At 35.0% G+C, this 15,989-nt stretch overlaps 3 protein-coding genes across 3 annotated transcripts; 2 read left to right on the top strand and 1 right to left on the bottom strand.

Moving 5' to 3' along the window:
* The first annotated feature begins 1,132 nt into the window (after positions 1 to 1,132).
* On the top strand, positions 1,133 to 5,196 carry LOC125051291 (cuticle protein-like). The gene is made up of 5 exons (XM_047651506.1): positions 1,133 to 1,175; positions 1,252 to 1,611; positions 1,696 to 1,965; positions 4,444 to 4,773; positions 4,858 to 5,196. Exons 1-5 carry the CDS (start codon positions 1,164 to 1,166, stop codon positions 5,140 to 5,142), a joined length of 1,257 nt encoding a protein of 418 aa, XP_047507462.1. The 5' UTR covers positions 1,133 to 1,163; the 3' UTR covers positions 5,143 to 5,196.
* A 2,072-nt stretch (positions 5,197 to 7,268) lies between these two features.
* On the bottom strand, positions 7,269 to 9,787 carry LOC125051015. The gene is made up of 4 exons (XM_047651136.1): positions 9,670 to 9,787; positions 8,631 to 8,987; positions 7,766 to 7,944; positions 7,269 to 7,556 (listed from the first exon to the last, which is right to left on the bottom strand). The coding sequence occupies exons 1-4, from the start codon at positions 9,679 to 9,681 to the stop codon at positions 7,307 to 7,309; spliced, it is 798 nt and encodes a 265-aa protein (XP_047507092.1). The 5' UTR covers positions 9,682 to 9,787; the 3' UTR covers positions 7,269 to 7,306.
* Positions 9,788 to 12,255: 2,468 nt separating this feature from the next.
* LOC125051013 (larval cuticle protein A1A-like) lies at positions 12,256 to 13,277 on the top strand. The gene is made up of 2 exons (XM_047651134.1): positions 12,256 to 12,285; positions 12,377 to 13,277. The coding sequence occupies exons 1-2, from the start codon at positions 12,274 to 12,276 to the stop codon at positions 13,199 to 13,201; spliced, it is 837 nt and encodes a 278-aa protein (XP_047507090.1). The 5' UTR covers positions 12,256 to 12,273; the 3' UTR covers positions 13,202 to 13,277.
* Positions 13,278 to 15,989: the final 2,712 nt, after the last annotated feature.

The raw sequence follows: 15,989 nt of genomic DNA, 5'->3' as shown, positions 1-15,989 counted from the left end.
CGGGCCCCCATTCGCCTATGAATTTAAAATAGAAAAAGAATATTATATATATTTATACAAAATATGTGTATAAAATAAGGTCTCGCCCCACAAGAGTCGGGGATATTAGGAAATTTGACTACAATAATAAATAAAAAAACATAGGCATCAGCAAAACAAAAAAACAACGCGCAATTTCATAGGGTAAAGGTTCTAAAAGGAACTATGCTGTTTAGCCTTTACGAATTGTAGGTTTTTATGTGTGTACATTTGGTTAAGTTCTTATACTTAGTTTTATTTTTGAGTTCTAATGTAAAGAAAAATCTATGTTCTAATATAATCTATATGGGTTAGTAATGTTTAACATCATTGCTTGCAGTCAAAGTTAAAAAAACGACGCTTTGAAATATACTAATATAACCGCGGACGCGATTAATTTGTTTAATGGAAATGATAAAGCTTTAAAATATTAGGGTTGGATAAGTACGGTTCCATCAATTAACTGCTATTTTATGTAACTGGTTCAGATATACGGAAATTTGTAAAACTAGTTTTTAAAATTTTATACACCATATTTATAACTCTGTCCATGACCCAGAAATAAGTAAGGTCAAGTTAAGACCATGGAACTGTAAAGTTGAATATATAAATATCTAATATCAATACGTAACGCTTGGTATATAATGGCTTTTATATTATATAATTATGCTTATTTGGAGCTATAGTGTTTTAATGAGATTCAGGTGAAATATTTGACTGTGATAGTTTCTTAGACTGAAACAAACTTACCCTCGCATCTATACGAATATTATAAAGAGGCAAGATTTGTATTTTTTGTTTCAATTATCTTTAAAACTACTCGAAAAATTTAAATTTTTTTACCTATAAAAATTATACAATAGCTAGTTGGCTTATTTTTATTATCTACAGTAATATTACAAACAGGAAAGATATTTTGATTATTTGTTTGCATTGGAAATGCTTTAAAACTACAGGACTTATTTGAAAACTTCACCATTAGAACCCATAGCATTAATGGCCGAGAGCAAGGTCAACTCTAATCATGTTAGACAACTTCCACCACTGTCGTCTGTAGTAATATCAAAATATTTTTTTCGTATATAAGATCAGTGTCACAGAGACAGTTTATATCATTCATCAGTTGAAATTCATATCAACGAAACATGTTTTCCAAAGTAAGTAACGCAAAAGTAGGCTAAAGATTTATATAATCTATAAACATTTTAACATATTTTACCCGTGTGTTTATAGGTGGTAGTTCTCTGCGCCCTGGTGGCTGTGTCGTCAGCTGGTCTTCTCCCAGCTGCCGTTCACTACTCTTCAGCTGCGGCTGTCTCTTCCCAGAGCATTGTCCGTCATGACCAGCAACAAGCCAAGCTAGCTATCGCCGCCCCTGTAGCTTACCAAGCTGCCCCAGTCTACCACGCTGCTCCTGCCCCAGTTGCCTACCACGCTGCTCCTGCCCCAGTTGCCTACCACGCTGCTCCTGCCCCAGTTGCCTACCACGCTGCTCCTGCCCCAGTTGCCTACCACTCCGCCCCAGTTGCCTACCAAACTGCTCCAGTACACTACGCCGCTCCCGTCGCTAAGGTCCTTGCTCACGAAGAAATCGTAAGTTATATACAATAATACTACTTTGGTTCTTTTTTGCATTTGGAAATTCTATAACTTACTTTTAAATCTCTTTTATTTCAGGCTTACCCCAAATACGAGTACTCTTACTCCGTGGCTGACCCCCACACCGGTGATGACAAGCAGCAACAGGAGGTCCGCGACGGTGATGTTGTAAAGGGCTCTTACTCTTTCCACGAAGCTGATGGCTCCATCAGAACCGTAGAGTACTCCGCTGATGACCACAGCGGTTTCAACGCAGTCGTCCACAACACCGCTCCCACCGCCGCCCCAACCCTAGTCAAGGCCGCACCTGTCCTCCTTAAATCTCCCGTCTACGCTGCACCCGCTCACCAATACTACCACTAAGATTTAAAAACACTTTATAAGTGTTAAACATTGATTGGAGTTAACAATGATTATTTATTATAAAATATAAGAATGTAAAAAGTATTTTATGTTTTTATTTAAACAGTTTTTAAATTTAATTAACATCTTTTATGACTGAGCTCATAAAGAATAATTATTAAAACATAAGAAATAATGTTTAAAGTCTCTTCACAATTTACCTTTTATCTTAAATCCCAAGTGCCATATAATAACACCAGCTAAAAACAAATATTGAATTTTGAGGTCTCAAACCTACGTACAGGTACAAATAGCAGTGCTCCAGTACCTAGTCCTCAGTGTGCCGGATGGTTACGTTAGGAGGCGCCATCGACTGCGTTTACTATTCGTACCCTCAACGAAATCTAACCTCTCGAAAATGTCTTAACAGACGTTTTTAATCGTCCGCTCAGTTCACTGACAAAAGGTCAGGATACCTCAGTTCCTATACTGTAAGAAATTGTCTTTTTGTAAATATTTTAATCTATTACTGTTTTATTTACTATGTGTATGTATTGTTTATATATGTGATATAAATGTAAATAATGGTAGCTTATTTTATTAAAAATAAAAAGGTACACACTGCCATTCATCCGTGGTTTTTTTTTGTATAATAATTATGTTGAACTCTACCTTTTCTTTAACTGAATGAAGCATATTAATATAAACGGAAGTACACTTTAATCGTTGTTATTAATTTCCTGTAATTCAAGGTTCCAAATACTATTTCCCAAAGATTTACGTAATTTCCTCGATAGAAACTCGTTCCATTGACATTATTAACTCATCTTCACACATTTTTGACGGAAATTTACTAATTTAATAATATTATTACTTCCTTTATAACATTATGAAGTCGCACCGCACCGTGTGAAATTTGACCGAAAAAACATAAATAATATGTTCAATTAGTTCATTTTCAGACCCAAATAAATGTTTTGAAAAAATATATATCTAACATTTATTAATTCATTTTCCTATTGAAATGCCCGTTAGTTCACTGTTCTAAAAAAATGGACTGAATAATTGTTATCTAGTTACCCATAACGTTACCCACAACCATTAGGGTCTAGCGAAACATCAATTTTGTCACAACCATATTTCTGTCATGAATAATACTTTTATTAAATTCTTTTAAATGTATTTGATTTTTTAATCGCTGAAAATCTCTTAAAATGTCGTGTTTCATTTACATTCATTTTAAAATTTGTGGTCGTTTTTTTTAATTTAAAGAAAGTGTATATGCCACAACGGTTTTGCAAATATGGTTACACCAATTTATTTTTCAGACCCAAGTATTCTATAATAACAAATGTTTAAGTGGTTGTTAGAATTGGAATAAATTAATACCTTTCCTACCATCTAAACACTAATATGATTAACCTTCTTCTGAGTTCAGTGAATTATGCAGTTTTCCTTAGAATAAAGTTAACCAACTCAATGATTTTAAATAACGTTTATAATTTAAATTTTGGTGGTTTCAAACAACATCACAGAATTTATTAGTATTCAATATCATGGGTTTATCAAGTGTTGATATATTATTATTATTTATATATCATTGCTTCTATCAAAGAAAGGAGAATCTTCTACAGTAATTAAGTAAGCATCTGGCTGAGGCAGGAAGCAAGCTCGCTGATAGTTCTATCCACACGGAGTACAGTGCACACAGTGGAAGGAGAGTGCATGTACAACATTTGTTCCACGTTTTTCACTTAACTTCAAACCATGCGAAAGATGTTTTAACAAATTAATAATCTAATAATAGCCGTTTATTTCATATACGTTTACACTTAAACACATTTCTATCTTCTTTTAGGTATCTGTGTGCACTTTTTTAGAAAAGGCCTCCTACAAATCCCGCTGTTCCTCTCTGCACTGTGCCACTCTCTTCCATGTACCACCTACTGTTTCCTTAATTTGGTTTATCCACCTTGGGCACCAGTTTAGTACTTTCATCCTCCACTTTTCTGTTCCTCTTGCCATGTTAACCTGCCAACATCTGCTACCTTAGTTATTCTTCCTAAAGCTGCATTATTTATTTTCTCCCTCTTCTTTTATCAAATTAATAAATCACAAATAATGTTTTTTTTTTCATTTTCATTTTCTAAATATATTATGGATTGATATTGGAAAGTTCAAGGTCACATTTATACGAAATCAACTAATCTGAGTTTGATTTATGTTGACTAATGCGTCACGCGTAGGCATGTCAATGAAAGTAATCTATGTAATACATTCCGTTGAAGTGCCCTCAGGCAAGGTAACACAAGAAGCTAACCTATAAAATATGATCGACATATCGAAAAAATATCATTCGTCTAACAGAACAAAAACAATTAACATGTTCTCCAAAGTAAGTTTAAAAATAAATTAGATTTTATTTTATTTAGTTGCTCGATATCGGTCATCCGTTGCAAAATTTTAACGGTTATATTCTTTCAGTTGGTAGCTCTCTTCGCTCTGGTGACAGTGTCGTCGGCTGGTTTACTGCCAGCTGCCGTTCACTACTCCTCCGCTGCGGCCGTCTCTTCCCAGAGCATTGTCCGTCATGACCAGCAACAAGCCAAGCTAGCTATCGCCGCCCCTGTAGCTTACCAAGCTGCCCCAGTCTACCATGCCGCTCCCGCTCCCGTCTACCACGCTGCTCCAGTTCCAGTGACCTACCACGCTGCTCCTGCCCCAGTTGCCTACCACTCCGCCCCAGTTGCCTACCAAACTGCTCCAGTACACTACGCCGCTCCCGTCGCTAAGGTCCTTGCTCACGAAGAAATCGTAAGTTATATACAATAATACTACTTTGATTCTTTTTTGCATTTGGAAATACTATAACTTACTTTTAAATCTCTTTTATTCCAGGCTTACCCCAAATACGAGTACTCTTACTCCGTGGCCGACCCTCACACCGGTGATGACAAGCAGCAACAGGAGGTCCGCGACGGTGATGTCGTAAAGGGCTCCTACTCTTTCCACGAAGCTGATGGCTCCATCAGAACCGTAGAGTACTCCGCTGATGACCACAGCGGTTTCAACGCGGTCGTCCACAACACCGCTCCCACCGCCGCCCCAACCCTAGTCAAGGCCGCACCTGTCCTCCTCAAAGCTCCCGTCTACGCTGCACCCGCTCACCAATACTACCACTAAGAACTTACTATTAGTAGTAGCTCTGACCAAATGATTATTGACTATTTATTTAAAATAATAAACGAAGAATTTATTTCAATATACAATATCATTTTATTTTCAAAGTAAATATACAAGAGAGCCCAATAAGTAATTAAAACTATAAATATAAGCTATTTGCGACATTAAGCATTTGAAAAAGGAGTTTTCGCCCAGCCTGGCTAAATGATACCAATACAATAAATAAATATAATTGATACATGATAACAATCTAAAGTTAGATGACAAGACTTTAAAGCCTAAATTGTTGGGCAAACCGACCTATCCGGTCAAATTGCACACTTCTCTGATTATCTGAAGGTTGATCTACATTTAAAAACCAGTAGATAATGGCGCAATTATTAAATATTGTCTGTCGTATTATAATTCATTTAGTTGTCTAGTGATAGTTGGGTTTCATTTTATATATTACCTGGCTGACCCGGCAAACGTTGTTTTGCTATGTATATTATTTCTAGGAAATCTTTCTTAGTTCAATAAAAATAACTATCTACTATAATGAAAAATAGGAGTTAATCGTAGAGGGGTGAATTTTAAGGGTTACAGTATGTATTTTTAATGCCACGTAATAAAAGAAAAACATAATTTATCTATATAATTAAAAAAAAATTGGGGTGGACACCCCTTATCACTTAGGGGTTTGAAGATAGATAGTAGCCGATTCTCACTTACTGAATATGCATTAAAAAATTCATAAGAATCTATCGAGCCGTTTCGGAGGAGTATGGGAACGAACATTGTGACACGAGAATTTTATATATTAGGTCCTTACATATGAAATTGGCGTTTTACGTTTGGCCACTTTGACCTCAAATATCTCCTCTTTGGTTAAGAATTCCAAATTAAAATTTGTACAGCTATTTACTCATGTATTTGTGCTTCGATGACCGTCATTCATTTATTTTTTTCTTCTGTTTTTTTCTGTTTGCGTCACTCATTTTACAAAATGGAAAACTTAAAGTATCGCATTATTTACGAGTACGAGTTCCGCCGTGGCACTAGTGCTGTGGAAACGACTCGAAGGGTGAATGATGTGTATGGCGGTCATGTTGCAAAAGAAAACTCTGTTCGTTTTTGGTTCCAACGTTTTCGTTCTGGAAATTTCGACCTGCAGAACAAGCCCCGTGGACGGCCTGAGACCCAAGTTGATAATGAAGTATTGAAGGCTATTGTTGAAGCGGATCCATCGCAAACCACGTCCGAGTTAGCTGCAGGCTGCGGTGTTAGTGATAAAACTGTTTTAATTCACTTGAAGCAAATTGGGAATATTAAAAAGCTTGAAAGATGGGTACCTCACGAATTGACTGAAGCGAACCGGCAAATGCGCGTCGACTGCTGCGTTACATTACTGAACCGGCACAATAATGAAGGTATTTTAAACCGAATCATTACCTGTGATGAAAAATGGATTCTTTACGATAATCGGAAGCGCTCAGCGCAATGGTTGGATCCTGGCCAGCCAGCCAAATCCTGCCCCAAGCGAAAATTAACCCCAAAAAAGTTACTTGTAAGCGTTTGGTGGACTAGTGTCGGTATTGTTCATTGCAGTTTTCTCAAATCTGGCCAGACTATTACGGCTGATGTCTATTGTCAGCAATTGCAAACCATGATGGAAAAGCTAGCGGCTAAACAACCTAGGCTGGTCAATCGCTCCACGCCACTGCTACTTCACGACAATGCTAGACCACACACTGCACATCAGACGGCTACCAAATAAGAAGAGCTTCAATTGGAATGTCTAAGACATCCTCCGTACTCCCCGGACCTTGCTCCAACAGATCACCATTTTTTTGGAAATTTGGACAACTTCTTGCAAGGGAAAAAATTTAACTCTGATGGGGCAGTCCAAATCGCCTTCACAGATTTTATTGATTCCCGTCCGACTGGTTTTTTTAGTAAAGGGATCAATGAACTACCTATGAGATGGCAAAAGTGCATAGAAAACAATGGTTCATACTTTGATTAATTAAATATATTATATTTAAAAATATTCCACTTTTTGTTCCTCCCATACAAAACGCCAATTTCATATGTAAGGACCTAATATTAGATAAGTTCTATATCTTAATAATAATTTGATGAATGAGATTTATATAAAGTATGACAATACAAACTTACAAATAGATTAATAATATGGTTGTGGAGAATGACAATTATTTTTATTAGAATGTGAAGCTAAGAAAGTTTTGTGAAAATTTTTCTCGTGTTGCGAAGTTATTTTTCGTAACAACAGTTCGTTTATGTGAGGTAACGCCTTATGCGGAATAAACGCAAAGTTGTATGCGCGTGCAACGTTCAGATGCAGACGAGGCGTTTTAACAACAAGATATGGTTGAATATCTTTTGACTCCAAGTCTAACAGGTTCTTAGGATATCTGAAATGAATAGAAGATAAGTTAAAAAATATATGTTATAGTTGTACTATAGGAGAGAACTGCTGACACGAACGGCTGAACTTTTGCTAACATGAGGAAGGGGATAAATTGCAGAAAAAACTGCAGCTTTTGACAGTGAAAAAAAAAACATGTTGCATATTTTAGGGTTCTAAAATGACCGTAACTTAATAAATGTTGAGAAAATTCACCTTTTATCGCTTTCTATGATGTTATTTCTGTTTAATCGGCCTTCTTCTTTATATTTCATATCCGGTCTATCCTTTTGCATGGAAATAACGTTGTGCTGAATATTGTTACTTTTAAATGGAATTCTGGCTCTTTCTTTATCTATGTTATATTCTAGGATATGGGGTAAGTGGTTTTTTACCTGAAAAATTGATTTGTAAAGGCATAAATCGAATAATATGAAAAATTATTAATTATTTAAAGGCTGAAACACCGGACTTATTTCAATTAGCATTTTATAGGCGACCTGACATTTTTATTTATGAATTGGCAGTAAATGTAAATTTAGAGCATTACTTTTTTAATATTTTTTATTTATTTATAAGTGTTATATGCATTTTGTTAAAAACAGGATTTTGGTTTTCATGTTCGAGTTAAACGAACGAAACAAAAAGTACATATTTACTGATATGTAATACTAGATGACCTTGTGAACTTCGTATCACCTACATTTATTTGTTTCAATAAATGTTACACATTTTAAAAGGCCAACGAGATCGGAACTTATACTATAGCTATAAAAAACAAATTTTTGAATCTGTAAATAAATAAATGACGACTAAGGGACAGTTTGTTTATTTCTAAAAAGAGAAGTTTTTATTGGAAAATTCAAATGACTTTTTTAGTATTTTTCTTTACGTATTTTTATGTTTCCTACATTTTAAACTTTCTCTGAACTACCACAAATATTTCAAGATCAAATTTAGCCAAATCGGTCCAGCCATTCTAGAGTTTTAGCGAAACGAATGAAGAGCAATTCATTAAATGTATATAGATAATAACACTATTTTAAATTACATAAAAACTTTAATAACGTTCAATCAATACCTTGACATTTTGTTCCGTTCTACTTTCCTTTTCCAGAATTCTTTGTAAGTCTAAATTATAACCTGGTACAAAAGACGGAGGTTTTTTTGGGCGAGAATCTTCATCATAACGTGGTTCCAAATAGGAAATATCCTCTTCATAATTTTTAGTATTCTCATCATATTTAGTAGTTGCTGTATAGTCATAGTTATTTTCTGGTGGATTTAGGAGCAAAGGAGCGTATTGCATGATTTCATTGTTAGCTTTTGGTTGCCTTAGAGATCGGTAAACGGTAATCTTATTTGGAAAAGGATATCTAGTATAACCTTCAGGAGAACTTTGATTAGTTTTCGCTACCTGTATGATTGTGAGTATAATCTGAAAGTAATAAATTTTTCAAACCTATATAAACAAAAGTCGCCGATATATATACACGCATAATTACCGAATGGATCTTTATTTTCAGGACGAGGAAAGAAATAAAAATAATATATTGGAAATTGGTGGCGGGGACGAGAGACAAGTGTAAGAATTTGATGGCCTCCGTTGGAGGCTGTGTACTAATGTTAAGCATAATGCCATGGACTTAATATAATCCCCATTATATAGTGCTCGAATACAGGATATTTTATTTTTATTATATAAAAAGTGAGTGAAGGAGACAGAAGACTGAGTGGGTTTTTGATATACATTGACAAACGAGTGCTCCATTATTAGAGAAGGCTAAGACTACCGAATTGTCGTGTACGAAGCCGCAGGTCATAGCTAGTAAATAAGTAATAACTTTTAAGTATAACTAATAATATAGTAAGTGATAACTTCGACTTTGTGTTATATTGAATATGGCGAATTCGTTCTAAAAACGGCCGTGGGCCGATGGGTTTTTGTGCGTAATGAACACTCAATTTCGTGACAACATCGCAAGGACATTTGCATGTTTTATAAACAAAAATTGATTAGCATCAGGCATAGAAAGCCGATCACCTACTTGCATATAACGAAACATGCCAAGACACCGTCGTAGCGGTCCAAAATTACAAATAGTTTCACAAGCACTTACTATTAAAAACATGATGATATATTAATTTTCTTATAACACATTCATAGTTTGTATCACAGATTTACTTAAAATTTCCTTTCAACATCTTTAAATAAATATATTTAGACCACTGATACGTTAGAATGAATGGATATTAATGATTGACAAGACGAGATGAGCTCAGTTTGTTTAATTTCAGACTATAATAGACTATTGTCTTATATATTTATATATGTAAGCATTGGTTCCATTATAATTGGATAATACGAGTATATGTATTACGTATTGAATAATAAAACCGTATATAACGTTGTCATAAATATAATAAAACTTGATGTAAGTTCGTTAAAAAATCATGTCGCTACAATTCTTGGCTTTGGCCTCAGCAATACCAATAATGTTCCTGACGTTTTTAAATGCAAGTTCAATAGAGTTCAATATCCGTACAGCTGAAGTCCCAACCTAGGAACGCACTTGAAGTTAAATATATGTGCTCAGTTTTCCGTATCTGTTTTGTGATCATTAAAGTCAAATCATTTATTTCAATTAGGCATATTAAAAGCACTTTTGAAAGTCAAAATTACAAGTTACTAGTTGCCCTTCCAAAAGTTAGTTTCATATGGAGAAGTATGGACAAGAGATAGAAATATCTTAGAAAATAGTTTTAACAACATTTTGTATACATTGATTTGATAATTATATGTGAAGACCATGTACCTAAAATACATAGTGTTCAAAAAAATAATGCAGCAGATAACTTAATTATTATGTCGAGATATTACAAAATAATTTGAATTATTATGAATATTTTTTTAAAAGGCGAAGGCCTTTTGTTTCTAACAAATGCTGTCGTCTGTTTGGGTCTAAGGCATGCCGGTTCCAAGTAAAATAAATATACGATAGAAATTTCACTATATTGGATAAATGTTTGATTCAAAAATAGTTTTCTGACACACCAATAAGGCAGATAACACTGTGTTTTTGTATGTAAGGACAACGTCTGTCGGATCCGCTAGTCTTGTATAAAATAATAATATAACAATATAGTATACCTTGATACCTTCATTTTAATACTCCAAATGTAATAATTTCACAAAATAAATCTTACAATTTATATTACATAAGACATCTGCAGAGAATCCTCTCGCCCATGACTCGTCTTCATTCGAGGCAATGACCTTTCTATCGATTGAGATGGGTTAGTGACTTCTGCCTTACTGACCTTACACAACATTATTACTTCCTATTGTACAAGGAACCGGTTTGATAGTGTATTGACTAATACATTATAATGTATAAGCTTTTAAAAATATCGCATTTTTATAATAAATTTGTTTCTACATTTAGACATAATATAACATAGACATAACATTTATTACAAAAAAACACATACAAAATACAATAATCAAAGAAAAAAATAAAAAATAAAATAGAAAGAGAGATATCATATATGGGGTGAACTAATTAGCCAAGAATCAGAAATTCAGCAAGTCACCAAGCCTTCCTAAGCCTTCCTTAGCATTTTTTTCGAGGAAACTTACGAGGGATTACATAATTAACACAAAAAGCCCGTTTCGAGACTTAAAGCTATTGAAAATGAAAAGTGTGTTTCATTACATATTTTTAAATAATTCTTAAAGCTAAAAAGCTTAATTATATATTTATTTACTATTATTTATTGGTAATGAAACTAGTAGAAGAACATTTTTTCCAGGTTCTTCTTGTAGTTTTTACTATATTTCAGGAACCGGTGACTTTCCAGTTACATACAATAAGACAAAATTAAAATATATTAAGGACGGAGTAAAATTATACCTAATTATTACCGCGGTTAATGTAAATTCATACTAATTGTTTTGTAAATGCTAAAAGCCAGTCTGTCTTTTTAATTGAAATTACTAAGAGATTGAATTCATATTGAGGTCTAATGTGCAGTAAAAAATTTCTACACGAAAGTGACACATGTAGTTTTGTTACAACTAGAATTAGAATGTTACAATATTTATTACTTATACTAAATATACGGATACCGAAGTATTAAAAATACAATGAAACATATTTTTTAATTACTTTTTTATTTATTTCGTAAAATCCTACAGCTAACATAAATTTTATACAACAAAAACCAATTATTATACTAAACATAGTCAAAGATGGAATACATAATATATACAAGAAGGTTCAAACATGTAATTTTTTTATAAGTTTTATTATACTCGAGAAAGTAGAGAAATCTGGTTAGACCTAATATTTAATTAAAGGAAAATCATGCCTAAATGCGAGTATATTAGACTCTCACTTTTCAAACTAACATAAGGCCGGGTTCTAAATGTGCATCGTGTCTCAACATCTATTAGTCCACTGTTTTCTATGAAGCTTGCCACTTTTGATGGCCCTCAAGACAAGATTTCAATATCAGATACCTTTTGAATACAGGCCTAACATTGGAATAGTGAAAGTACACGCCCAAAGGACTTTTAAACATGTACCAATAATTTGCACTGGTTTTGGTCTACCCAAAAACCTGACCCGCTGACCTCGACAAATCATTGCTTACATGACTTAGTATTTAAGCAAGTAGTTACAGTTTCAATGCATCAGTGAACACAGAAAAAATCAGTAAACATGTTCTCTAAAGTGAGTAAACATTTATTAAAAAAATATTTATTAAATAATAATAAAATATTGTGCTCTTCTATATATAACATATTTTTAATTCTCTTTCCAGATTATTGCTTTGAGCGCCGTATTGGCGGTGTCCAGCGCCGGTCTTTTGGCCGCTCCCGCAGTTCACTACTCTCCAGCTTCCGCAGTCTCCTCACAGAGCATCGTGCGCCATGAGCAGCCAATCGCCGTAGCCGCTCCCGTCGCATACCAATCTGCTCCACTCTCATACGCTTCTCCCGCTCGTTACTCCTCCGCTGTCTCTTCACAGAACATCGTCCGCCACCAACAGCCAATCGCTGTTGCTGCTCCTATTGCGTACAACACCGCCTCTTATGCCTCACCTCTCTCTTACGCGTCTCCCGCTCGCTACTCCGCCGCTGTCTCATCACAAAACATAGTCCGCCACCAACAGCCCATTGCCTACAATGCCGGATCTCTCTCTTATGCCTCACCTCTCTCTTACGCTGCTCCCGCTCGTTACTCATCTGCTGCCGCAGTCTCTTCTCAGAACATCGTTAGCCACGGACAGGCTATTGCTCCCGCCCGTCTGGCCTACCAAGCTGCCCCTGCTGTAGTCGCTCCAGTCGTCCACGCTGCTCCCCTTGTCCACGCTGCTCCAGCCCACACCATCATCGCCCAACACGAGGAATACGACGCAAACCCAAACTACGACTTCGCCTACTCCGTAGCCGATGGCCACACCGGTGACAACAAGTCCCAGCACGAGAGCCGTCATGGAGACGTTGTTAACGGTGAATACTCTCTGGTCGAAGCCGATGGTTCAGTCCGTCGCGTTCAATACACCGCTGACCCACACAACGGTTTCAACGCCGTCGTCAGCAACTCTGCGCCCGCCCACCACGCCGCACCCGCCTACGCCCACTGATTACTTTTATAAAAGCAATAGAATAAGATCGATGTTAACAGTTATATTTATTCTAAATAAATGCAATAAACTTTAATTTGTTACGTTTTAATAACATGAAAACCAGCTGCTTTGATACACAGTAATTTATTTAAGGAATCGTTGTTGTTCGAAAATTATTTCGATAGACTGAAGCACAACAAACCTCTTAATCATTCATTACATGTTACTTTAAATTTGTTATCATGACGTTAGTCTCGTCAAAAACTTGACTTACTCCATAAAATGTACAGAACACACTCATCTTAGTATCTAAAATAGTATATATTTGTTAAACTTTTGCCAAGTAAAAATTATACTACGGTAGACTGGAATAAATGTTACTTATTGAAATAACAAAAAGTTACATCCTCATCTCGATCGGATGAGCAGAAAAATCATGTTTTTTGAATCATGATAATATAAAAAGATAATGAAATTTTTTATAAGTATATTCATCCCTGAGGTCGTAGGTTCGATATCCGGCTGTACACCAATTGACTATCTCTCTACGTGCACATTTAACACTCGCACAAGTATAACATCGTGAGGAAACCGACTTGCCTTAGACTCAAAAAAGTCGACAGCGTGTGTTAGAAGCCTGATAACCTACTCTATTAGAAAAAAAAATTAAACAACGCGAAGCCGCGTACAAATTACAAAAATACAAACTTAATTAATTACCGTCTAAAATTCGTAATATTAGCGCGTTTAACCAATTCAAAAGGGCATTAAAGATACATATGAGAATGAGAGTAGACTAAAATTGGGACGGCTAATGGCGACGTGTATCTCGTTCGTATATACATATTAAGTTTCTCATGTAAATAAAATACATTCTTTTTGTATTGAGAAATGATAATAAATAATGTAAGTACTTCTAGAAATCTGAGGCCCAAACGTTAAAAGGTTTGCGCCATTTTTTTAAAATTCTTTCTTATAACTTAAATGGTTTTACAATACTATGAAAATACCACAAATTAAAATTTAAAAGCATTTTACGTAAGCGGTATGGTAGCACTATCTCAAGTTAGAAAATAATAAAGATTAAATTTTAAGAGATTAAATTTTCGCAAAAATATTCCTGGCTTATACCATACAGCCTACACCATCTTTATTCAGTCGATTATTTCTTGAGGGAAATAATCTACTAACAATTATTAAATTATAATTAAAACGATTATAAAATATTAAATTACGGATAGAATAAATTACGTGTGTTCGGTTCGGATGTTACAAGGCACTAAATTATCATGGAGGATGATGGGCCGGCGAAACGCTCCAGAATGACTAGTGGGTAACTTTCATATAGCACTGTCTTATGTCAACTAATAGTAATAATAATCTTTATTTATTTTTCTCACAAAATCTTCGTACATAAACAAGTGAAAGTTATATATTATTATAAATAAATAATTGTCTATCTTCTATTGAGGGAAAAGCAAGCTGTCAAGCTCTCTGCAGCGCACGGAAAACTGATGCACACGATGCCTCTGTGGAGACTGGACTGCAAAGTAAAAAGTGAGGGTAGACGTGAAACTAGGAAGGGAGAAAGGAACAATTGTTGGAAAAATATTTGTAATTTTGTTCAAACAACGTTGGTCCAATAAATTAAGACTTAAATTTGAAAGATTTATATATATTCTAATTTTTTTTAGGTTTGGGCCCAAGTTTTCTGTGTCTGTTTCATGACCATTTGTCTAATAGGTTAATAGGTGATCAGGCTCCTCTGCCTGACAAACGACGTCGACTTTTTAGTTTAGGCAAGCCAGTTTCCTCACGACGTTTTCCTTCACCGTTCGAGCGAATGTTAAATACGCACATAGAAAGTCCATTGATGCACAGCTGGGGATCGAACCCACGACCTCAGGGATGAGAGTCGCACATCAATAAAATATCATAGTCGGAATATACAAGAGTAATGGAGCAGGAAAATAGTAGAACATAGAACTGCGTGGTCCCAAATTGAATTGACTATAAAATAAAAAATAAAACTTAATTTGAAACTGGTTTTATTTTTTAATATAATCTCCACTAATAGTCCAAGTCTAGCTGCAGTTTCCCTAATCTATGAACGGCGGTCACTCGATATCTCCTCTTATATTTGAGCAATTGTTTCAGGAGTCAACATATCCACCGACCGTCATGTACTATGTCTTTGAAGGATTTTCTTCCGATGTGGTCATTCACCCATTTGTTTACTGTACTGTAGCAAAGACTCCTTGCACATGCTATTTATTGAATATGTTGTTGGGTTATACTCTGTTAAAAATTCATGCTAAACTGGGTCTTTTGCAGGAAGCTTTTGATGTGTATAAAAAACATACTATGCGATGTAACAGAGCGTGTATTGACATATTGCGTAGAACTATATCAGGCCACTAGGTTCTTTCTGGGACCACCTAATAGTTGGACTGAAAAACGCATAGGCTAACATAAATTCATTATTCTTTACTATTACATGCATTAAAATTGGCTAATCTACGTTATCTATAAGCTTTCTATTTGCTAGCAATCACTATGTAAACTTTTATAAATAACTAGCTGGCCTGGCGAACATCGTACCGCCTAACAGTCGATTCTTTATTTTTTTTAAATACTTTTTCTGCTATTCGGGACACCGGTCTAGCTAAGATAAAAAAAAAGAAAGTTGATAAGACAACAAAGACATTATGTCAAAAAATAAAAATTTACCTTCCCGGAACCCCTCCACTAACACTTGAACTTTATGATATGGTATTAAAGTTCAAATTGACTTTAAAGTATTATT

The sequence above is a fragment of the Pieris napi genome, chromosome 7, assembly GCF_905475465.1.
Source record: "Pieris napi chromosome 7, ilPieNapi1.2, whole genome shotgun sequence".
NCBI lineage: Eukaryota > Metazoa > Arthropoda > Insecta > Lepidoptera > Pieridae > Pieris > Pieris napi.
Note: the sequence above shows the minus strand (reverse complement) of the source record. Positions and strands in the feature narration are given on the sequence as shown.

Coding starts and splice junctions, on each gene's coding strand:
- LOC125051015 (XM_047651136.1), bottom strand. Junction 7,945..8,630: donor GAACGGAACAAAATGTCAAG/GTATTGATTGAA, acceptor TCAATTTTTCAG/GTAAAAAACCACTTACCCCA. Junction 7,557..7,765: donor ATCATAGAAAGCGATAAAAG/GTGAATTTTCTC, acceptor TATTCATTTCAG/ATATCCTAAGAACCTGTTAG.
- LOC125051291 (XM_047651506.1), top strand. Junction 1,612..1,695: donor TCCTTGCTCACGAAGAAATC/GTAAGTTATATA, acceptor CTTTTATTTCAG/GCTTACCCCAAATACGAGTA. Junction 4,774..4,857: donor TCCTTGCTCACGAAGAAATC/GTAAGTTATATA, acceptor CTTTTATTCCAG/GCTTACCCCAAATACGAGTA.